The sequence below is a fragment of the Hydra viridissima genome, unplaced genomic scaffold, assembly GCF_058129835.1.
Source record: "Hydra viridissima isolate aposymbiotic clone 2 unplaced genomic scaffold, HvirCarnegie_v1 scaffold_7, whole genome shotgun sequence".
Classification (NCBI taxonomy): Eukaryota; Metazoa; Cnidaria; class Hydrozoa; order Anthoathecata; family Hydridae; genus Hydra; species Hydra viridissima.
In genome coordinates this window covers 7,493,134-7,515,812 of record NW_028324306.1, presented here as the reverse complement: position 1 = coordinate 7,515,812, position 22,679 = coordinate 7,493,134, and the positions used below count along the sequence as shown (strand labels likewise).

Below are 22,679 nucleotides of genomic sequence, written 5' to 3'. Positions count from 1 at the left end.
TTTAATATATAAATTTTTTACATTTCATGTGTGACCAATCGTTTTTAATACAGTATAATGACCCTAAACTTCTTTTTACTACACATCACATCGATAATAAACATAAAATAATTTTGTTCAACTTTTCAAGTGAAATACTCCACTGTGCGACGTTTTGTTTTTCTATCAATAACAAATAAAATAGAAACTTCAATGTAAGTCATTTAAAATAATCAAGTTTAAAAATATTTTTATACATAGACATACAAAGTTGTAAGATTCCAGAAAAAAAATGCCTTGCATACCTTATATTATTTTGTTAGAACCCTTGAAGATACAGTGCCGAATTGCAATTCGATTAAAGCCTTTAAACTTATTTTTCAAAAATAACAAGCTATGGTTGAATATAACCTTGTCGCACAATAAACTTTCGTTATTTAAAACGCATAAAAAGTTCTATTTTAATAAACTTTAGAAAGATCTTTTTATCTCAAAAGACTTATATTGAAGTTCCTCCTTTATTAGTTAATATTCGTAATTGAAAGAAAAACCAAACGCCGATCCGAGTAAAATGCAAGATTTTTGTGTTGCGATTGGCATATTTCATAGATGACATTGTAGTAAAAAAAAACTTCAGTACAGCGTACAATGAGCTAATTTTCAAAAACCTGATTTAAAATCAAAAAATCAAAGTCGTTATTTTGAACTTATCATTTTTAAATAACGCAAACAAAGGTCTAGTGGATTTAATTCCTTATGAGAAAGGTTCATAAATTTTATAAGTATCTACGCAGTTAAACATCTGTTATTGAAAATATGTGTTTTGTGGCTTTATAAACAACGAAAATATGTGCAAAAAAAGTGTTGTTTGTAAAGACGTTAACAATAATAAAAGAAAATTTACAGACAATACTCTTCAAAGCATGTATGCAATTTTTTAGAAAAATTTTTTATAGAAAAAATTGGACGAATCTAAATCGAATTACGGTTTATCAGCGCTGTATGAGTGGAATTGTTTTTTCGAATGTTTTTTTCCATCTTGGGGGGGGGGGGGGGGGGTAAAACGCGGAATAAAAAAATGACAAGTGCGTTTGTTGAGAAAATATATATATTTGTAAAAAAGTTAATCATTCAAAATATTTTTCAGGGACAGTTCGTCTTAATAGTCGATTGACATAAACCAGGGTTTGATAATACAATGACGGGAATACAGTTCGCAGGTTTTGTATAAATTTAAAAGTTTCATACTCATAATCTAGGAGTGGATGGAGTAATGACAAATCACTTTCACTTCATTTTACAGGTATTGTCCAGTGGCTTTCCTGTAAATGCAGACAAATTTGATATTCTACAGAAACTGAATGTTGTTTGTTGAAAAGTATCCTTATTACAATATGCGTATAACACACTCCACAAAGTACTTATTCGTGGAGCCTTAATTATAAAAACAGCTTAGCCATCGGAAAACTATTTGAGGATACTCAGGAATCTAGAAACAAAACCTTAAAAAAATATCGCGAAGATTTCTCCACAAAAAGCTTAAGAAAAAATAGCATGCAAGACATTTTTTGTAGACTTCTGGTTTTTGTCGGATGCTACAATATCTTTACTTGTAAAATCTCCTTCAAAAGTCAGCAGGTCTTTTTAAGCTTTATGATATATTGAACAACTGTGAGTATTTACATAGATAATTACATATATCAAATGATTATGATGTCATTGTAAATAAAACTTTTTATTCTTTATTAGTTTTATCTTTTAATTCAAACTGGTAATTACGGGTAAAAAAAAAAGTATCAGCATTTTGGATCTGCATTATTGAATTTTTTTTTTCTTACGTCAAATTCGGATTCAGCAAAACAAAAAAAAAATAATATATTTACATTTTTATGTAATTCCACTGATTTCTTAATTTTCGGCCAGGATTTTCAAGATTCGTCCCACTGTGCAGCGGTTGAATTTTCTTTTTAATTTCTCAAAATATCTAAGAAATAAATTTGATCTAGATGAACAAACTCATGTTGCCAAAATTTAAAGACAATTGAAAAAGATTACCTTATTAACCAGTTGTAGCATCACCAAAGCTGGTTGAAAGACAAAGTGCTTCCACTAAAGATGTTCTGTGATGAAGCTATAATAGTGCCAATGATCCTATCATTGACTAAAAATTGGTATAGGGAATAATTCCATTTTTGCAAGTACCAATTTTCAATCTTAAAGTTTGACTATTTGGAAACTTGCAAAATGGACTGTGCCGCCTGTTTCAATTGCCCACTTTTAAGCTTAATGCAAGTTTTTGATGATGATGAATTTTTATCTTTGATTGAACTTAGCTGAAATATCTGAGAAAATAAAATAAATGTATGAATTAAACAGTTGTCAGAGTTTTATCTTCACCTTTGATAAAAGTGGAGTTATACTCCCGAGTAAAAATTAAGTTAAGCATCGCAAATTTTTTAAAAAAATCAAAAATTATACAAAGCAATAAAAAGTTATGTACGATGTTTGAACTTTTAATATACTTTTCAGAGTATATTAAAACAAAATTTTAAATATTTGATAGTTGTTTGCTGCATATATGAAAACAAAGTTTTAAATACTTGATAGTTGTTTAGTGCATTAATAAAATTTTCTTCTTTTTTTAAGATTTCAGGAATTTGAAGATTTTTTCCATGATTTGTACTTTATAACGCTTATTATGCACTCAGATTAAGTTGTTAGGGAAACGGTTACTTCCTAAAAGTTTTATTTTGATAATTTTGTTGAAAGTTTGCATGAATGTTTATGAAAACAAACTCACAGTACATTATAAAAACATTATTTTTTTATTCTGAAGGAAAAATTCGGAAACAGTATTAGGAAGACAACTCGCAACAAATTGGAGGAATATATGAGAATGGAGAACCGGTTTACATTGAAAGTATCGTGTCTGTGACATTTGGTTTTTAGCGCTATAAAACGAAATTCACGACGTTGTTTTCTCTTTGAATTTAATTATTAAAATGCTTGATAGGCGCTAACTTTTAAGACGATATAGGCGATAACTTATAGACGATAGAGACGATAACTGTTAACAATGATAAAATGCTTGATAGGCGCTAACTTTTAAGACGATATAGGCGATAACTTATAGACGATAGAGACGATAACTGTTAACAATGATAAAATGCTGCGAAGAACTTTTATGGAATAATATAATAGAACTAAAAATATAATAGAAATAAAATTATATTATGGAATAATATAATACAATAACACAACGCTGGATTTTGCCAGATAGTAATATTATCTTAGATGTGTGGATATCAAATCTTGAAATAGTTCTTTTTGAGGATAGGATTTGTGTGTATGTTGCTAAAGTACACCAGAGCAACTTTGTAGATCCAAGTGATCAAATTATCTACACTCAGCTTATTAAAGATAAGTTGCATTGTAAATATAGGGCCAATGATCAATGTTTGAATCATAAATTGTTGGTGAAAAACAGTTGTTGGTGAAAAACAGTTTGGGAAATCATACATTTAATGTAAAATATAATATGCAATATAACTAGCTTGATTAAAATTTATTTAGCAGCAGTAAAACATTCAGACAAGAAAAATTAATTACCTCTATTTTGTTTTTATCTTATTACTTGTAGGAGAGCACTGCCTCCTTAATCAATCTGTATATATTTAAAAGAGTTCAGTGAAACTCAGAATTTTTGAAATTTTCTCGGAATATTTTTTTTTTAAAGAGTAATAACAATCATATTGCTTTTATTTGCTATTATACTACTATTATAGATAAAGGATTTTGAAGACTATTATTCAACAACCGTTGTTGAACAGCGGTTATATATAAAACGTTATATTGCTCGTTGTTCAACAACGAGCAATATAACGTTTTATATATTTTTTCTATATTTTTCCATATGTACATTCAATATATTCAAAACGTTTTATTAAAAAAAGGCGCTTGAATTTCTTTTTAATTAGAATTTTTCGATACACTTAATTTGTTTGTTTTAAAAAACACCCTGTTTTTTTCATTCGATTCTTATAGTAGCATAAACTTATTTCCAATGATATATTATATATACTAGATGTCTAACTTCGATCCGAAAAGTGAAGCCGTGGAAGCCATTTTTAATTCGGGCAAAAACATGCATTTTTAACTTTTATTTCGCACGTCGCACGTAGGAGTATTTGATGATTTTAGCTGGCCAAATTTATTTCTCTCATTTTAACAGCTGAAAACTTTACCATATGACAAGAAATTTTAAATAAAATGTTTTTTGTACAAATCCAAGCCAGTGGCGTTCAATATAGGGGAAAGATGGGTACTTTAGGGATTACATTTTATTCTATTCAATAGGATTTGAGGAACTAAAAGATATATTATTTTTCAAACTTTATTATGGTAAATAACAATATATTATGATATTTAATTAGATTCCACTTTGTCATTGTCAGAATATTCTTCATTTTCGTTGTTTTCAGTGTCGGAATCTTGGACTTCTCCAGGAAGAAGCAATTCCACAGCTTCTTTTGAAAAAGGCTTTGTAAGTTTGTGTTACTTTTTCCCAATGCTGGACAACAGAGGGTCGGATGTTAACAATAACCTATTGATGATATCTTGGTTACAATTTTTTCTTGAAAATTTTCTAGCATAGCTAAGTCTGTACTCCCGGAAATGTTTGTTTCTGGCTTCGGCAGCCTCTTCCGACAATTGTCCAATTGGCAAAAGCGCATTCTCTACTATATCAGGACCATGTACTAAAACTTTATGCAGAGTTGGAGTCATTGGACACCAGGGGTATAGTTCAACATAAAGGTTTGCAGTATCCAAAGTATACTGTCTGAACTTTTCTACACCAATCTTGTGGCCACTGGAAATTACTTCTAGGATAATTTTCATTCTGGAAATTAAACGGAAGTCTACTCCAATGATATCTGCAGATGTTTCCGGGTCGTTGAAGAATCTCCTGCTTGTGTTGCCGTTATTGGTATTCCCAAATCCAACCTTAGGTATGTCGACAACAATGCCCATTTTGCTCTTGAATTCATCTTGGATTTTGTTTTTCCTATCTGAGATGAGTCTCTTCTCATCTTCATTCAGCCTTTTCTGCCATTTTTTTACAGGCAATTTATATGATAGGGGAAGGAGACTTTCAAAACACCGTATTCTAGCATGCAGAATGGATAGTCCAAATTTGTAGCTGCTTTGATTGTCAACACATGTTCTGTCCAAATCATTAAATTGACTTGATGTTGCTCCACAAATATAACATCGCATGGTCAATTTAGTGGTGGTTGCTGCGTTACAGACTTTTTCGTCATTCATAGTTAACATCATCACATGTTCTACTGCTATGTCTTGAAGTTGAGTTGGTTTCAAACCTGCAATTTTGTTTTCCATGTAAGCAATTTCTTCAGCTATTATATCAGCTGTTTCTTTTATGAACCGAATTCGAATTGGTCTGCAAAACCTTGGAGACGATGGTGTAGGGTTTTGCCAGATAACCTTTTTATTTACTCCACAAGTTAGCTGTTATGGAACCATTGAGCATTGAAATATACTGGCATCAGAATTAGAGTCATCCTCAAACTTTTGATTAAACTGTGTCTGCTGGGAGCCATCACAACCCCATTTCGTAGATAATTTCATGTGTTTACGCCCACTTTCCGTTAGAGCCTTGATAACTTCTTCTAAATACAACACCAATCTTTCGGCAGTATGGTTTAACAGACTTTGTAAGTCTACTTCAGCTAAACTTTCTGTGACTGTGAACGAATCAGGATCAGGATAGCATGTTTTTTTTTCTTCGACCAAAATACTGTAGCAGGGCCATTGCTTCTTGTCACTTGTACGTACGATTTCATATTGAGATTTTGTTAGGCCTGCGTCAGTAAATATTAAAAGAGCCTCTAACGGTGTCAATGATTTTTTTGTAGGTTCAAGACTGCTGCGATAGGCTTTTTTATACTTTCCCGCTCGTTTGGGAGATGTTTTAAGATCTTTGAGGACGGTTGCAGCACTTCTTTTGCCACTTGTTGTCAAACAAGTTTCAGCTGCAAAAACAATAGCTTCTGGTTCCACATCTTTCCTGAGCTGTTCTGTTTTTCTCCTCTTTGAACGTTCACTAGAATTGACAAAACTTTTTCTTGGTTGTCCTGCTGATGATGGAGTGGATGGGGTACCCGGTATTTGGAAACTCCCTTGCAGCCAAGGGCCATGCTTCTTAATAAATATTTCATGAGTTCTGGATGAAGACGACCACATTTTTCTAAAAATAGCTTTCAACCTCGACATTTGACGCTTGTATACTGTTTTTAGTTCTTCGGTATATTGATTTCTTGATAACAAATTTTGATCAGCTAAGTCCATTTTTTCATTGAAATTTGGAGCCTCCTGCTGCTGAATACTGTTGTAGAAATCCAAACGAGAGATTGTTTGCATTCCTGATGACCCATCTAGAAAAAAAGATTAAGTTGAAAATTCATCTTGGACCTTGATGTGCTTAGAACATGATTAAAATTTAGATGGCATCAACAGGCAGTTGAAATTAAGATTTTTAAATAGCTAGTGGTATAAACTCATAGAAGAACGAAAAAAACTAAGAGGGTTTCAATGCGCACTACAACTTTTTCACTTTTAAAGTCAAAATTTACTTTAAAATTCGTTAAAAAAATGCTAAGTTTCATGGTACATAATTTTTGTGGTAATTAATATTTCAAAACGGTAGTAAGAGTAAATAATGTACATACCTGTCATAGATTCATCCATGATATAACACTGTAAAACTTCTGTTGTAAACACTTGTACACAGCTTCAATAAACACCACTAAAATCGCTCGTAAATAAAATGAACCACGCAGTTATAGATTGGATATTTAACTAGACTGTGTAGTTCCAATTACTACTTTTATAACCAAACCATTAACTGCTCATTAAGCGACCATTATCGAGAGATAATAAGGGTAGATTATTAAGTGGGTACGGCCACTTTTAATAATTCCAATTTTGGCCAGCTAAAATCGTCAAATACTCCTACGTTCGTCGGATATAGCTTTTGCCCTTATTACAAATGGCGGATTCAACTTCTAAACAAAAAAGCGGCTTCACTTTTCGTCTAATAAAATCCCGCAAGTTAGACATCTAGTATATATAATATATAATTGCTTATTTCTAAGACAAACTTAATACGACGCGAAAGAAAGCACAGTCGAAAACATGGCGAAACATCATCCCGATCTAATTTTTTGTCGGAAACAACCTGGTGTTGGTATAATCAATTTAATAGTATTACTTGGATGATATTTTGAGTTGCTAAATTCAAAAATAAAGAATTTGATAATAAATTAGAATATATAAATCTTTGATTTGATAGTTACGTTTTAAATAAATTTATTTTACTTAAGGAGATACTTTTACAAAAAGAATAATCCAAATGCGTTGTTAATTAGCAGAAAGCAGAAATGTTAGTCACGCATTTTGATATCTAAATCAGCAAACAGAGAATCAAAAGTTGTTATCATATACATAGTGAGCTTATAAAAGAATGTTAAGCAATTAATGTATACAGGTGCTTAAGTGCAATCTATTTAAAGAAAAAAGACTTTGTTTTTGTTTAAATATAAGCATAATTTTCAGTAAGAACTTATAAATCTCTCACTCAAACTTGTAACTCTCTTTTTTTTTTTTTTTTTTTTTTCTTCATCTCACAGGCATTTTATCTTTCTTTTCTACTAAAAGCCAATCAGGTTCCAACTTGTTTTTCTTAAACTTAAAAATTCTCATTTCTTTTTTCAGTATAATTTGCAACAAACATCTTTTTATCTTCATGACCTTTCTATGTCTCTATGTAAATTTTATGGCTAAAAAAAAAAACTACTAAACAATAAAACATGATAAATAAGTATAAGAATAAGTTTGTTTTTGAATGCTGAGCAGTACTGAAATTTTACAACAATACAAAGCTCTGTACAAGAAACAGATTTCACTGTAAAAGCAATGTTTTATAAGTTTAGTTTTTTAAAAAAAAATGTGTAGTGTGATATAGATTTAAAATTTTGCTTTATTCTATATTTATTTATAGCTTAAAAGACCTGCTGCTAGCTAAATTTTCATTTTCTTTTTGTTTTTACTTAAGTTTAAAGAAATTTTTTCTTGTTAAATTAGCAATAGAATTAATTTATTAAATTTCCACTATTAAATAACTAAAAATACAAAGTTCTAAATTTAAATCTTTTTAAAAGTATTATATCATTAATAGAATGCCATTAATGTCTCTTATCTTACCACACAGTTTTGTTCATTAGCTTTAGATTTTACTATCACACTAAAAAGAACCACATTTTTTTAAAAATATAAAGTTACTTTTATACCTGATATTGATAGAAGAAATACCAGGTGCAGTTATATAATCAATAACTAAAATTCACTGCTTTTTTCAGTTTTACCTGCTATTTCAGGACATGGTGTAAAACTTGTTCACTAAATAGTTTTTTATTCATGGGCATTTGAGTTTCACCACCCAACAAAATATGAAAATAATAAAAACACTTGGATTGTTCATAGAACAAATATATGCAACATTATCAAGACAACATTTTACAAAAAAAAAAAGATTTCTTTTTTTTAAATTTATTTATTTTATTATTATATTTTTTTGTTTAAAGTTTTGAATTTCTCCTTTTTTTTCTTTTTATTTTAGCCATTGGAAGACTCTGTGAAAAAGGTAAAGTTTTTACAAGCTTCGGTTATTAGCCTCAGTTATGAGCTTCTGTGTTTTTATGATTTCTTTTTGAAATCGTTTTTCTCAATATTTAAATTACTCAATAAAATGCCTAGATGATGGCAAATGTGTAATATGTGACTCATATGTACGACCATGTACTCTTGTGCGAATATGTGATGAGTGTAATTATGGCTCCTATCAAGGCCGTTGTGTAATATGTGGGGGACCTGGTGTATCTGATGCATACTACTGTAAAGAATGTACTATGCAGGAGAAAGATGTGAGTAATTGTTGAGTCCAGTTCTGATTTTTGTAATAAATTTATTAGGCCTTTCAGAAATTTAAATTTCTGATCCTACTAAAGACTTTTCATCATCAATTTCTATAAATCATTCTCATTTGTTATATTACTTATTTATAAACAGTGTTTTCAACAAAGTAGGTGGATTTTTAAAATGTAGCAAACAATCTGTGCCAATTATTTTGAGACCACTGTATAACATTTTTGTCTTTAAAAACATGTACAATGTAAAATTATCAAAGTTCTTATGCTTAGGAAATAAAGCTTCGTTTTGTTCAAAATATAGTTATCTTAAAATCATAAGAAAGCTTCAAACATCCATGAACTAAAAAATGAAGTAAAAAAGTTATAGAGAAATATAAAGTAAAAGCAGGTGAAATTGAGCAACTTTTGTATTTTTAGTTTTTATGAAAAGGGAAAAATATTTTGAAGTTTTTTTTTTCCGTTATTGTATAGAACTTTTCTCTATGATACAGTATAAAACTATTTGGTTTTCAATTTAAAAATTTTAACACGAGTTAAAAAGAGTTACTATGATTAAATTATTCTCTATTTAATTATCTGACTTCACAGTTTCATAAATAAAAACTTTCAGCACCAATTATAAAATGTTGTTTTGTAGTAAAAATTCTGCTGAAGATGATTCCTTTTTCGGAATTGAATTTGCTAACTTCAGAAGAAAGTTATGAAGATTAAACTGAAATAAAAACATTTCCTATTTAACTGAACATGCTATTTTTATATATTTTATATATTTATACAATTATTTCACAATTATTTATAAATTAGATTTAATTAAACATCTAGTCCTTATATAAGTATGGGAATAATTTTACATATATTACTACATAAAAATATTAGTACATAAAAAGATTTGCTTTTATATGAAAGTTTTAAAAACAAACTATGGTTAAAACAGCTTTTTATTATTTTTAAAATGAAATATATTTATACTCTTTTAAACATGAGTTTAATTTTTTCAAAAAATAATTTGATTACTTTATGTAAAATAATTACTAACTAACAAAGCAAAAAACATTTACTTTATCTCAATCAATAAAGAAAGATGCACAATGGCAAATCAAAAAGCAAGGAATTACACTGACAGAATTCAATGCTGCAATTGTACAAATAAAATATGGCAACTTATCATTATATAAAGCATCATTTATTTATGGCAACTTTATCGTCCAGGATAACAAACCCTGCAAGCTTTATTTGTACTGGCACAGTCACCACTTTAAGTACTTTTACTGAATTAACATTAGTTAGAATGCTTATTAAACTTGCTGATTGGGTTTCGGTAAAACCTGCAAAGAAGTACTTGAACTTGTTGCAAGTTATTTACGACATACAAGACAAATTACTTTATCTATGAGTAGTAAACCAGGCAAATCTTGGTACTATGCTTTCATCACACTTTGGAAACATAATTTAAGTGAGAGAACTGCAGGTAAAGTTGTTACACTCAAAGAAGCTACTAAAAATAATATAAATAAATATTTCAGTACAATGCAAGACCTAATTTATTGAAGCAAATATCAATGAATACTGTGTCAAATGTCTGGAATTTTTGACAAAGTTGACTTCAATGATGACAAGGATAATCAAGCAATTTTCTGCAAATGTTGCTCCAAGCATCCTCTTAAAGTAATCAGAAATAATGAAAAAATAAACTACGTAGCAGGCAACTGTATTAATGCTGCTGAATTTTTATAGCCAACACCTTGTGGTAAATTGGTATATAGATGGCCTAAAAAATACCAAATATACAACTTCACTATCGAGTTGGCTGGAAGACAAACATTTCATCCAATGGCTGACCAAAATATTTATTTCAGCATCCAAAAATAATTCCTGGTACCCATGTGTTAGTACTTAATGGCCACAGCATACACATTAGATACGATGTTGCTCAGCTTTGTATTGAGAACATTGTGAAGCTCATATGCCTACTGGCTCATTTATTGCACATTCTTCAATCTTTAGATTTTAAAATCTACAGCCATGTTAAAAAGGTTTGGCACCAAATATTAGATGAATATTTCACCAGTTTACTATGCAGCAATTTATCTGAAAATGTTTTCATTCAGCTCCAATCAAAATCCTTCTGGTAGATGTTTCACAGGTTTTCCAGTTATTGTGGGATTTCAAAACACTTCTCTGCTCGACATGAACAAAGTTGAAAAATCTAAATTGCTAATTGCCAAAATATTTCAATGACTAAAACCTGCTCAATCTGTTCACAACTGTTCATACTTCTCTTCAATTTGTTCACAACTTCCACCAGCTCTCAACTCAACAACATGAATCTACCAAATCAATAACAGTAACTAATCCAATCAGTAATTGTGATATATCTGAAAGCAAATGTTGATTTAATTCAAAATGCTAATTAAGAAAACTGAATTGCTCTAGAAAGTGCTTTACATGAGCAATTACGAGTTGATCAAGTCAACACTATGAAGCAAAAAAATGCCAGAGCAAGAACTGAAAGAGAATGCCTCAATTTAACCAAGATGCTAGACATACTCAGACAGGTTGAAGACCAGAAGAAATTGATGTAAACTAAACTTTATTTGTGTTTCTTTGATGAAATAAAAGTTTTTTCCTTTATCTTCTGTCAACAATACTTTTTGCTTTACCTCCTCATTTTTGTAGTTGTATTAACTAATTTATTTAATTTCTTTATTTCTATTAATTGTATAACATGTTTGTAACTTTTGATAAAATTCCAAAATAAAATTTATATCTTTTTGTAGAGCAAATGTTTCTTAACAAATCTATATAAAAATGGATAATGATAAAAAAAGTAAAATGTATTTATTGCTAAACAAACTGTAATTTAAAATTTAATAGAGAGATGGATGTCCTAAAATTGTCAACTTGGGCAGTTCAAAAACAGATTTGTTTTATGAAAGGAAGAAGTATGGTTTCAAAAAGCGTTAGAAGTGTATTCTTTCTCAAACGTTGGAGTCCTCTCCAAGTGCTGTGAAGTTTAAAAGAGATTGGTTTGAACATGAATTTCACTTAAGAAGATTATACTTAAGAACTTTTTGAGTATTTTTTTATGAACTACTTTGCTTCTCTTTTTTATTTATAAAAGAGTTAATTGATGTTAGCAATTTTTTCTTAAAGTGTGAAACCATATGTGAAGTTAATAATCTGTAAATAGGCAGATAAGTTAGATTGTTACAACATCTCATTTATGTCAAAGTTTTCTTTGTTTATTTAGTAATCAAAAAAAATCCTCAGTGCAGTAAGAACGCTGTTTGCTTTAAACTTTAATAATTTTGAATATCTGAATTCTTTGGGTATTCTTTCGGTATTTGATGTTTAAATATAGCTGCAAAATTACTAATTACTACCTTGAATTTTTTTCATTTTGTGGGATTTGTTCAGTCAAACAAAGTAAATCTAAATGCAGTCTTTTAATGTGTCCATGTTTTTAAAGCATGTTTATCTTTATGTCCATTAATTCAAGAGATACAAACTTTCGTTTATTCTTTAACTTTTGTTTCCCAATTCTTAACTTAGTTAAAGTTTAACAAGTATTTATATGTTTCTGGTAAGCATGTCTGCTAAAATTTAACAGTCATGAATGTTGATTCAAGCCAAGAAAATGAACTCATTTATGCAGGCTTCAACCAAGACCAAGGTGGGTTTTAAGTTTCTATGTGTATATGTATGTATCTGTATACATACATACATACATACATACATACATACATACATACATACATACATACATACATACATACATACATACATACATACATACATACATACATACATACATACATACATACACACACAAATGTAAAATGAAAATAGTTACTTTTTTTCTTTTTTGGTCTTGTATTTGAGCTTTTACATCTTGCTACTTATAAGGTTGTTTTGCTTGTGGTATGCAGAATGGGTTTCGTATTTACAATTGTGATCCTGTAAAAGAGAAAGAACGTCAAGGTAATTAAGGAATAAAATTCTTATTAATCAACTGCACTGTTTCATAAATTTCATTTTAAAAATGTTTTATCTTGCAGATTTTGAAAATGGTGGAATAGCATATGTTGAAATGCTTTTCCGCTGTAATTATTTGGCTCTTGTTGGAGGAGGCCGTAACCCAAAGTTTCCTACCAATGAAGGTATCTTGTTTAGAATGAGTGTTTATTAGTTTTTACATTTTTTCTCCTGATATCGTCTATTGTCAACCGACGATATGGTGATGCAAGTAAAGTTGGATTATTTTATTGATTTTTCATCCTACAAATCTTAAAGGAATGCAATTATTAAAAAATTTGTTTTTATTGGTTATTTGTACAAATGATTGAAAAACATTTTGAAGTTTTTTTAGATTCTTCTGCTAGTTTCTGGTTTTAATTTTCTTATTCTGTGAATTCTCACTTAATTTTACAGATAATTTTACAGATTTCTTAATTTTATATCTCTCTTTAGAATTTTATAGTTTCCCAAATATTTCTAAAAGTTAAGTTTTCATTTTCATACATTTTCAGTAAAAATCTGGGATGATCTAAAAAAAAAGAGTGTTATTTCACTAGATTTCTCTAGTGATGTAAAAGCTGTTAAACTTAGAAGAGATAGGTATGTCTTACTATTTTCTTTTAAATCATTTCAGGCATAGTTTAATTTAAGAACACTTTTATTCTTTTTCTTATGGTGAATTGATTTGTTTTAAATAAGTATAACATTCTTTCAAAGGATTGTTGTTGTACTAGACACAATGATTAAAGTGTACACTTTTACCCAAAATCCTCAACAGCTTCATGTATTTGAAACATGTCCAAACCCTAAAGGTAACAGCTTCATGTATTTGAAACCCTAAAGGTAACAGGTTTAACATTGGTTTAAAGAAATCATGTAAGAACTTTATGTTGCTCTCATTTTAATTTTCTTAACTATCTTAATGTTTTTCAAAATTACTTTTATTTATAAATTATTGTTATTTATAATAATATATTATTAATAATCAAAGTTAATAATATTTATGGTTTTAGGTTTATGTGTATTATGCCCAAGTAGCACTAATTCTTTGCTTGCTTTCCCTGGAAGAAAACCAGGTCATGTTAGTATAGTTGATCTTGCTAATACTGATAAACCACCAAATGAAATAGAGGCCCATGAAGCCACACTAAGTTGTATCTCACTCAATTTACAAGGAACAAGGCTTGCTACTGCTTCAGAGAAAGTATATTTGTTTTTAAATATATTTCCTTGTTTTTACTGATTTTTAATTTTTGAATTAAGTTTATTGTTTTAATATATTTATTAATTTTAAAAATTTACTGATTTTTAATTCATTTAATGAAAAGTTTAGTAAGTACCATATGTGTGTTAAATGTTGGCACTCAACTTTGATGAAGTTTTGTTATTGTACCAAGCAATTTTCAGAAAAAATATTTTTAACAAAAGATTTCAATAATTTCAATATAAAAAGTATAAGTTAACCCTTAAAATAATTTTGCTGAAAGAATGTTGAATAAGAAATTGTGGAAATGGGAATGTCAGTTCCTGAGGTTGTTTATGATATCATGATCCCCTTCTGGGGATCATGAGGTCTTATCCAATTAAGAAGAGGCTAGAGGTTTGTGGGATCACAGAAAGAAAGCCTGAGAGTGGTAGACCTATTTCAGTTGTTAACCAGGACTTTGTCAACAAGATCAAAAGGAGGATCCAGACCAACCCAGCTAAGTTAATTAAAAATATAGCCCAAGATCTTGGGTTATATGATTTCTGTCCAAAAAGCTGTGAAGGAAGCTGGGGCATGGTCTTTAGCTAGGATAAAGATTTATGCTCACTGAAAAACTATAGGCCTCCAGATTTGAAAAATATAACAAGATCAGATCTATCATTAAGAAAAAGATATTGATTATCTTCTTCTTAGATGGAAAATATTTCACAGTGAATTTGGTCTCAAATTCCTGTCATAATTGATTGATCTCATCTTTGAAAGTCTCAGATATTCCAGACAAGGTCAAGTTTGTATCTTCTGTGCTGAAAATAATTGCCCAAGACACGTTAAAAGAGTTCTGTAGCTTCACATTCATCCTTGGGTTTAAGCTAATTATCCTGAACCTGGAATTTATATTTTCATGCAAAATGAAGCTCCGTGTCACAAGACGAATGTTACCCAGCAGTGGCTTGCTAATCACCAGAAGTTTTAGTCCAAAAATACCTGGCCATCTCGCTCTCCTGAGCTTAATCCTTCAGATTTCAATATCTAGACTAAAGTTCAAGCACAAACTTGTAAGCAACAGACCCTAATACTGACCAACTCATCAGTATCTCAAACATTGACAGGGTGAACAGACAAATACATCAAGAAGACCTGTTCAAATTTCTGATCTTAGATTGAAGCAGTGATCACAACTGAAGGCGGTTAAATTGATGTAAACTAAACTTTATTTGTGTTTCTTTGATGAAATAAAAGTTTTTTCCTTTATCTTTTGTCAACAGAATATCTTTTGGCTAGAAAGTATTGTCAAAGAAAAGTGTCAAATTTGAACACACATGGTATACCTGAACATTGAAGGATTTTTTCTCTATTATTCAGTTTTATTCCATTACCAAAAAACCTTTTTCTGGTGCTCAAAATGACCTTTTTTTTTTGTGGATTTTCAAACAATAACTTAAAATTAGATTTATGAAAATTAAATTTTTGCCTGAACATTAGAATCAATTTATTGTTTGAAAATTTCATTCTCATTTTTAAAGTTCTCATATTTCAAAAATAGTTCGTTTTCTTTTTAATTAAACTCAGCCAGCATAATCTATCATTAGTAATAAAATCTATCATTAATAATAAAAAGGTCCTGTTAATTTTAATAATTAAATACCCACAAGAAATTACAAGGGAATGATATTGTGTCAAGTGAATGATATTGTGTCAATAAAATGAGTCAGATGAAAAATATTAAAATGTATTAAATATAATTCACTTGACACTTATACTGTGTCTATATATATTTACTCACTGTAATTGGGTATTTTTACTAAGGGTACTTTGATTCGTGTTTTTGATACAGTAACTAATCAACAGTTACATGAATTGAGAAGGGGAGCTGGAAATGCCACTATATATTGGTAAGTGTTAGTATCAAAGCTTTAACATTATCATTGTTGACTATCTTTTTGTAATTTATTTTAAAAACTTGAATTTTAATTTTTGATTAAATTTTTTTACTTTTATTTGTTAGCATAAATTTCAACAGTGACTCTTCACTCTTGTGTGTCTCAAGCGATCACGGGACAGTTCATATATTTGCTGTTGAAGATCCAAGAAAAAATAAAACTTCAAGGTTTATTTACTGTCAATTTATTCTATTAATTTATATATTTAATGTCAATTTACTTTATTAATTTATATATTAACTTTTGTAACTTAAAACAAAATATTATTATTATTTTGTTTTAAGTTACAAAAGTTCAATCCTTTACTAAATTAAATCTTGATAACTTATCAATTGTAATTTCTTTCAATGTAAGAAGTCATGGAGCTATGCATTCATCATTACATCTACATCACTTCAATTTTGTTTAATAAAAGAATGCATTACCAACTTTAGTCAAAATTTTTAATTTTGTAATACGCAACACTAAAGGTAACATTAAAATTAAAATCAAAGTTGTAGTTGATGTATAAAAAAAGTTGTTCCACATTTTTAAGATTGTTTAGATATTTTTTCAATGATGATGAATTTCAAAAGGTTTTAAATGTGAATTTAATTTGGGTATTCTGAGTTTATAAATGATATTAGCCTTAGTTGGTATTTCAATTTTTTACTTCATGTAATTAATCCCTACACACTGGGCCATGACTGCAGGTTCAAAATTGAAGCAGTCAAGTTAAACCCAACTGTATCAGAAATTTTAAATAAATTTAAAACAGTCTGCAGATATATAACAAATTTTTTTCATTTGTTTTATTCCAATCTTAGAAAAGGCTGCAATTACTCTTCATGTTCTGGAAGGTGTTTTCTGTTTCTTAAATATGGCTCTGGTTTTTGCATGAATATTGCTCACCATATTATGCTAATTAATTTAAATATATAAAAGGTATATTATATAAAAGAAAAATGTTATATTTTATGTTAAAAAAAGTTATCTTTATAAGTTGCCAAATGTATGATGTATCTCATGTCAGATAACTTTCTGAGTGAATATGATCCTTTCTTAGTGATAACTATCCTGAGTGAATTTATATTTTCTTATCTTGAATATTTATAAATACCAAAGCATTTACACTAAATAACCTAAATAAGGAGAAAAAAGATATTGTAAATAATCCAGCATGTTTCTTGTTCATCTGGGTTTTGTGAGTAATCAGTATATTCCATAATAAGGATGAATTTTTTTTTAAAGAATTTTATACATTTCTTAAGCAAAAAAAATTTTTTTTTTTGTTTTGTATGATTTTATTCAGTGGTATTTTCTAAACTTTTGGTGTAAAATTTTGATGAAAAAACCATTGATGTTAAAATTTTACAACTTTTACATAAATCTATGGCTCCCAATCGGAAAAGTGCTGATGTAAGTAGAGTCACATATATAGATGTATATTGTAATAGATATTGATTGTAGTAGTTAGTATGAATGACTTTCCAATTACCGTAATAAGGACCATAGATTTATATTACAAAAATTTGTTTTGGTCAAATAGGATTTAAAAAATCTTTTGATACCAAGTTGCAGACCAACTTTCTGTTCCAGTTTTAACCAGTTTTAAGTATTGTAGCAACAAAATCTTCTTTAAATGATACCTTTAAAATATATTATAGTAAGTGCAAAAAAGTATCCATAGTGTACCTGTTACCTGCAATATTAAACACAGTTGGTATATCTATATATCTTGGCAATGACACTTTATAAGATTAATGAATAGCACCAAAAGTCAAATCATATTTAGGAATCATTGGTATTTATGAGATTCCTTCGAGGCTAGACATAACAAAATTATTATAAAGAAAATCTGGAATGATAATGAGCTTTGGAATTTTAGAACCACTAATCTATTTTGATTTTTTTTTTTTTTTTTTTTTTTTTTTTTGTTTTTTATTTAAAAGCAAACTTATCTCCAGTAGATACAGTAAAGCTTTTAGAAAACATCTTCCAGCTTTTCTCAATATATTGCCGACCTCGCATACGCTTTTGGACAACATTTTTTGTAAAATTTCGTGATCCTGCATTCCAGATTTGGCAAAATTGATTGTCTGGTGCAATTTCGACCTTCATCATGCTTTTGGATCATAGGCATAAGACTCTTTTTTAAACATTTTTTCTTGCCAAACTTTTCGGCCTTGATTGCATTTAGCAAAATGTCAGGTTTCTTTCCTTTCGGGATTGTAAATAGTTACTGCCAACTCCACTGTTCAACGTTGGCCTTGGATGTTGAACAGTTGGCTGAAGGTTTTATCATCCAAAGCATTTTTTTGTAAGCTCGTAAATAAAGCATTTCAAAATATCTAAACCACTTTTTACGAGCCGTTTAAGGTGTATTTTCTCTGTTTTTTTTTGTTTTGTTTTTTTTTAAAAAAAGAAAAACTTACGCTCATAAATAACTGCTAAATATTTTTATGCTGATTGTTATCTTTAACTAAATATGTCATAATTAACTTATAAATAAAAAAAACTCAATTATTTTTTAGCCTATCATCGTCATTGCTTCCAAAGTACTTCAGCTCAAAATGGAGTTTCTCTCGATTCCAAGTGCCAAATGGTGCTCAATGCATATGTGCGTTTGGTTCAGATAAAAATTCAGTAGTGGGTAAGCAGAAAGAATATTATTTTAACTGATGTTGTAAATTTTATTTTTAAAGTTAATACCTACATGTGAAACGATTTTCTTATTAACAAATTATGAAACAGTGTATTTATATACCAGTTTTAAATAATTTACTATAATGATTTAGGGTAAAGTAGGGTAATTTCGGCAGGAAGATAATTTCGACACTCCTTCAAAAGACACCTAAAAACATTTATTTATTGGAGTATTAAAATCATAGTTGGGTATTGTAGCAAGATAATCAATTTTCCTAAAAATATTGCTTTAAACTTTTATTTTTACATTACAGGTGCGTTAATTTTTATTGTTAGCTTTGTCTTAACATTTTTACCTATTTGAAAATGTAGGATAAATGATTTTTTCTCAGAAATTTTTACCAAAAGTTGTTATTTATTTTATTCAAAAATATAAACTGAATAAAATGTGAGCAACAATAAGATGAAACTCAAAGTATGTTACAAGATATAAAAGTTTCCCCAAGGACAGCTCTAAGGAGATAATTTCGGCTTATAAATAGTTTTTAATTTTGGCAGTGCCAAATTTGCCAACCTGTGCTTTCTCTGAAACCAAAATGGAAATAAGCATTTGAAATATTATGTATAGAAGCTGATTTTAGTAATTCAGATAGTAATAAGATAATAACAAGTTAGGAAAAAATTGAATTCGTTAGTGTCTCTGTGAAACTTAATAAAATAATAGTTCCGCACAATATAAATTACATTTATGTCATATATGATAATATGTATATAGTAAATTAATAATTTATTATATACAATAATACATATATATATGTGTGTGTGTGTGTGTGTGTATATATATATATATATATATATATATATATATATATATATATATATATATATATATATATATATATATATATATATATATATATATATATATATATGTATTATTGTGTGTTGGCATCATATAATGGGTTCAAAATGTATAAAATATGGTAATTGGTCAAATGAATCATTAAAACTAGCAGTAAATGCAGTTTTAGTTGATGGTTGCTTGAAATATTCTGCTGCTAAACAATATAAAATACCAAGGCAAACACTACATGACTATATAAAACGATTGTCTGTTGTTAATTGTTTTAAAAAGTTAAGTGCAGGACACCCAACAACACTCTCAGCTTTTTAAGAAAAAGAACTTGTTGAAGTTCTTCTGACAATGTCACAGAGATTAATTGGTCTGTCTCCAAAAGATGTAAAACAACAGCAAAAATGGGTGGATAACAACTGATTTGGTTGAAAAATGGTTTGAGCATTTTTTACAAGCAGTCCAGCCACAGTCAAGAGACCAACCAGTTCTTCTAATTTTAGATGGACATTCATGTCATAAAAAAAATCATAGTGTTATTATAAAAGCTCGCAAGACAAATGTTATTATATTATCACTTCCATCTCACTGCACGCACAAACTGCAACCACTTGATGTTTCATTTGTTAAAAGCCTCAAAATGTTCTATGATCAAGAAGTTGGTACTTGGCTTTGTCACCATCCAGGTCGTCCTTTAACTGAATAAGAGGTTAGTGAATTATTTGGAATAGCTTATGGGAAAACTGCAACTGTTCAAAATTGTCAGTCAGGGTTTAAAAAATGTGGAATATATCCATTTGATAGAAATGTGTTTACTGAAGAAGAGTTTGCTGCAGCTAAGGCTACTGATCACTCGTATATTGTATCAAAAATTTCAAAACCAAATATTACCTCTGAAATGCACCCTACTCTCGACAATGGGTTAGACTCTGCTAAAGATTTAGATCATATTGATTTTGTCACAGAATGTGTAATTGCTTCTCAGAAAGGTAAATCATTTCAAAAGATGTATTATTTTTACTATCTTCCACCATTTATTTAAAACACAAATGTAATTTTTTTTAAATCAAGCAAAATAATAACTTCTCTGTTGTTTTATTAACCTAAAAAAAAGTTTCTTAAAAAAATAGTTCAAATTTTTTATAATTTACATGTTGCCTAATTTTAGTCACCTTTTTTAGTTAAATATTTTTATTTAGAATCTGCTTCATCAAACTCATCATTTACACTTTAGAAGTCATTAAAATTAGCCACCTCTAATGAAACCTCACAACCTCATGGTGTTATATTCGGATCACTAGCGGGACTTGACATTAAAAATACAAACCGAACAGGTATAAAAAGGTAAATCATGCTGAAAAAATTACTGGATCACCATATAAATCTCAGCTAGAGGAATCTTTACCTTTGAAATATAAGAACAGGCAGCCACATAAAAAGTGTGTTAAAGAAAATATATCTACACATCAAAAGACGTGTTTGAATAACCTTGATGCTAAAAGTGCGATTAATAAACAGCTTTGTGCAATGTGTCAATACAGCTATGGGGATCCTGTCGATCCATACTGAAAGGAAAATTAAGATAAATGCCATAAATGCTGTAGATGGTGGCATGAAACATGTGCTGCTACATGTGGTGTTTATGCTAAAAAAGTATTTACTTGTGATGACTGTATGAAACACTAATTCTTTAAAAAAAAGTTATGTCATATATTGATAAACTTTTTTTTAACTTTCTTAAATCTCTTTATAAAGTCTTCTTTGAGTTTTGTATTTTATTTTTTTATGTTTAACTATTGTAGTTATGTAAAATATTATTTTATGAACTACTTATGAGCTTATAAACATGAATTCTTATTTAAACAGAATTTAGAAATAATCATCGAAATCATAGAAATTAGTAATCATTTTATTTACAATTTTACTTTGGAAGCACATTTTTCTAATAAGGTTTCTGTTTTGGGTGATGTATTCATACTTTACTAAAATAGGTGGTTCAAAAAATATGAATCTTTGCAATTGCAACGCTCTTAATTAAATGCCAATTAGGTGTAACAAATTCCATTTAAGAGCTAATTACTTTATACAATGCAGATTTACAGCTGTTTATAATACTTTAATTATATTAATCCGTTTTCAACTACCATCTTAATTTTCTTAAGTATGCCGATTTTGTCGTATCATTGTGCCGAAATTACCATACTAGGTCGCTAATTTCGTCATTTTTGAGTATTTTGTAAAACAAATTTTAAATAAAACTTTGTAAGTTTGAAACAATTTTTTAACTATTATTTAACAGGTATATTTGCAGGACATCGATATGCATGATTTTTTAACGTTATTAAAGCAACCATTGTCTATAAACGACAAAATAGCTTAATACACCGAAATTACCCTACTTTACCCTAATGTAAAAAAATACACCGAAATTACCCTACTTTACCCTAATGTAAAATTACCCTTCTTTACCCTAATGTAAAAAAAAAGAGTTCCAAAATATTGTTTTTAGAAGAAAAAAAATTATTTTTAGCAATCTGTGCTGACGGTAGCTATTACAAATTTGTTTTTAACAACCGAGGTGAGTGCTCACGAGATGCATATCATCAGTTTTTACAGATGTCCGACAATGACTAACCCTCAAATGCAGATATTTACTCACAAAATTGCTAAATCCCAGCTCTTTACATGCAATGAGCAAAACGTTCAAGAAAAACTGATTTTGAGGAACTGACGAGAATTCGATAGTTTCATTTAGTAGGGGACACATTTTACTTTGATTCGTGCAGAATTTGAAATATCCAATAATGAGAATGTTTTAAATAGATATGTTAAAACAAATAATTTTCAAAAGTAAAAAATTGAAGTACAAGATATGATACAAAATGATTTCTCAGCAATAATTACAAAAAATGTTCTCTTTGATAGTTGTAAGTTACTTTATATTTAACTTATAAAAATATTTTTAAGGAGTTTATATTTGTGTAACATATTTTTTGTAAGTTTTCCTTTTTATGTGAAAAGAAAAAAATATTTTATTGAACAGTCTTTTT

General features: G+C 28.9%; 3 protein-coding genes and 1 long non-coding RNA gene across 7 annotated transcripts; 2 read left to right on the top strand and 2 right to left on the bottom strand.

Moving 5' to 3' along the window:
• Nucleotides 1-1,069: 1,069 nt before the first annotated feature.
• Nucleotides 1,070-12,941, bottom strand: LOC149885942 (uncharacterized). 3 transcript variants are annotated; one of them, XR_016454318.1, is made up of 4 exons: nucleotides 3,589-3,743; nucleotides 2,035-2,321; nucleotides 1,863-1,963; nucleotides 1,070-1,468 (listed from the first exon to the last, which is right to left on the bottom strand). It is a non-coding gene; the product is annotated as an uncharacterized LOC149885942 (long non-coding RNA). The 3 variants fall into 3 exon arrangements; XR_016454319.1 differs by lacking the exon at nucleotides 3,589-3,743 and adding an exon at nucleotides 12,841-12,941 and having other exon boundaries at nucleotides 1,863-2,321; XR_016454317.1 differs by having other exon boundaries at nucleotides 1,863-2,321.
• Nucleotides 5,512-6,918, bottom strand: LOC149885943 (uncharacterized). The gene is made up of 2 exons (XM_090093214.1): nucleotides 6,729-6,918; nucleotides 5,512-6,434 (listed from the first exon to the last, which is right to left on the bottom strand). Exons 1-2 carry the CDS (start codon nucleotides 6,745-6,747, stop codon nucleotides 5,512-5,514), a joined length of 942 nt encoding a protein of 313 aa, XP_089949340.1. The 5' UTR covers nucleotides 6,748-6,918.
• On the top strand, nucleotides 7,065-12,123 carry LOC145184119 (PHD finger-like domain-containing protein 5A). Its single transcript, XM_090093550.1, has 4 exons — nucleotides 7,065-7,246; nucleotides 8,678-8,701; nucleotides 8,815-8,981; nucleotides 11,862-12,123. Exons 1-4 carry the CDS (start codon nucleotides 7,195-7,197, stop codon nucleotides 11,949-11,951), a joined length of 333 nt encoding a protein of 110 aa, XP_089949676.1. The 5' UTR covers nucleotides 7,065-7,194; the 3' UTR covers nucleotides 11,952-12,123.
• LOC145184626 (WD repeat domain phosphoinositide-interacting protein 3-like) lies at nucleotides 12,490-22,666 on the top strand. Of its 2 annotated transcripts, none has more exons than XM_090093545.1 (10): nucleotides 12,490-12,660; nucleotides 12,894-12,968; nucleotides 13,046-13,147; nucleotides 13,517-13,604; nucleotides 13,722-13,816; nucleotides 14,018-14,208; nucleotides 16,018-16,103; nucleotides 16,217-16,318; nucleotides 18,665-18,783; nucleotides 18,929-19,443. In XM_090093545.1, the coding sequence occupies exons 1-10, from the start codon at nucleotides 12,600-12,602 to the stop codon at nucleotides 18,931-18,933; spliced, it is 924 nt and encodes a 307-aa protein (XP_089949671.1). In that variant the 5' UTR covers nucleotides 12,490-12,599; the 3' UTR covers nucleotides 18,934-19,443. The 2 variants fall into 2 exon arrangements, with proteins under 2 accessions (XP_089949671.1, XP_089949670.1); XM_090093544.1 differs by lacking the exon at nucleotides 18,929-19,443 and adding an exon at nucleotides 22,160-22,666 and having other exon boundaries at nucleotides 12,501-12,660.
• Nucleotides 22,667-22,679: the final 13 nt, after the last annotated feature.

Coding starts and splice junctions, on each gene's coding strand:
- LOC145184119 (XM_090093550.1), top strand. CDS start 7,195: ATGGCGAAACATCATCCCGATCTAATTTTTTGTCGGAAACAACCTGGT. Junction 8,702..8,814: donor TGGAAGACTCTGTGAAAAAG/GTAAAGTTTTTA, acceptor TAAAATGCCTAG/ATGATGGCAAATGTGTAATA. Junction 8,982..11,861: donor GTACTATGCAGGAGAAAGAT/GTGAGTAATTGT, acceptor AAAATTTAATAG/AGAGATGGATGTCCTAAAAT.
- LOC145184626 (XM_090093544.1), top strand. CDS start 12,600: ATGAATGTTGATTCAAGCCAAGAAAATGAACTCATTTATGCAGGCTTC. Junction 12,661..12,893: donor AGGCTTCAACCAAGACCAAG/GTGGGTTTTAAG, acceptor GCTACTTATAAG/GTTGTTTTGCTTGTGGTATG. Junction 13,148..13,516: donor AAAGTTTCCTACCAATGAAG/GTATCTTGTTTA, acceptor ATACATTTTCAG/TAAAAATCTGGGATGATCTA.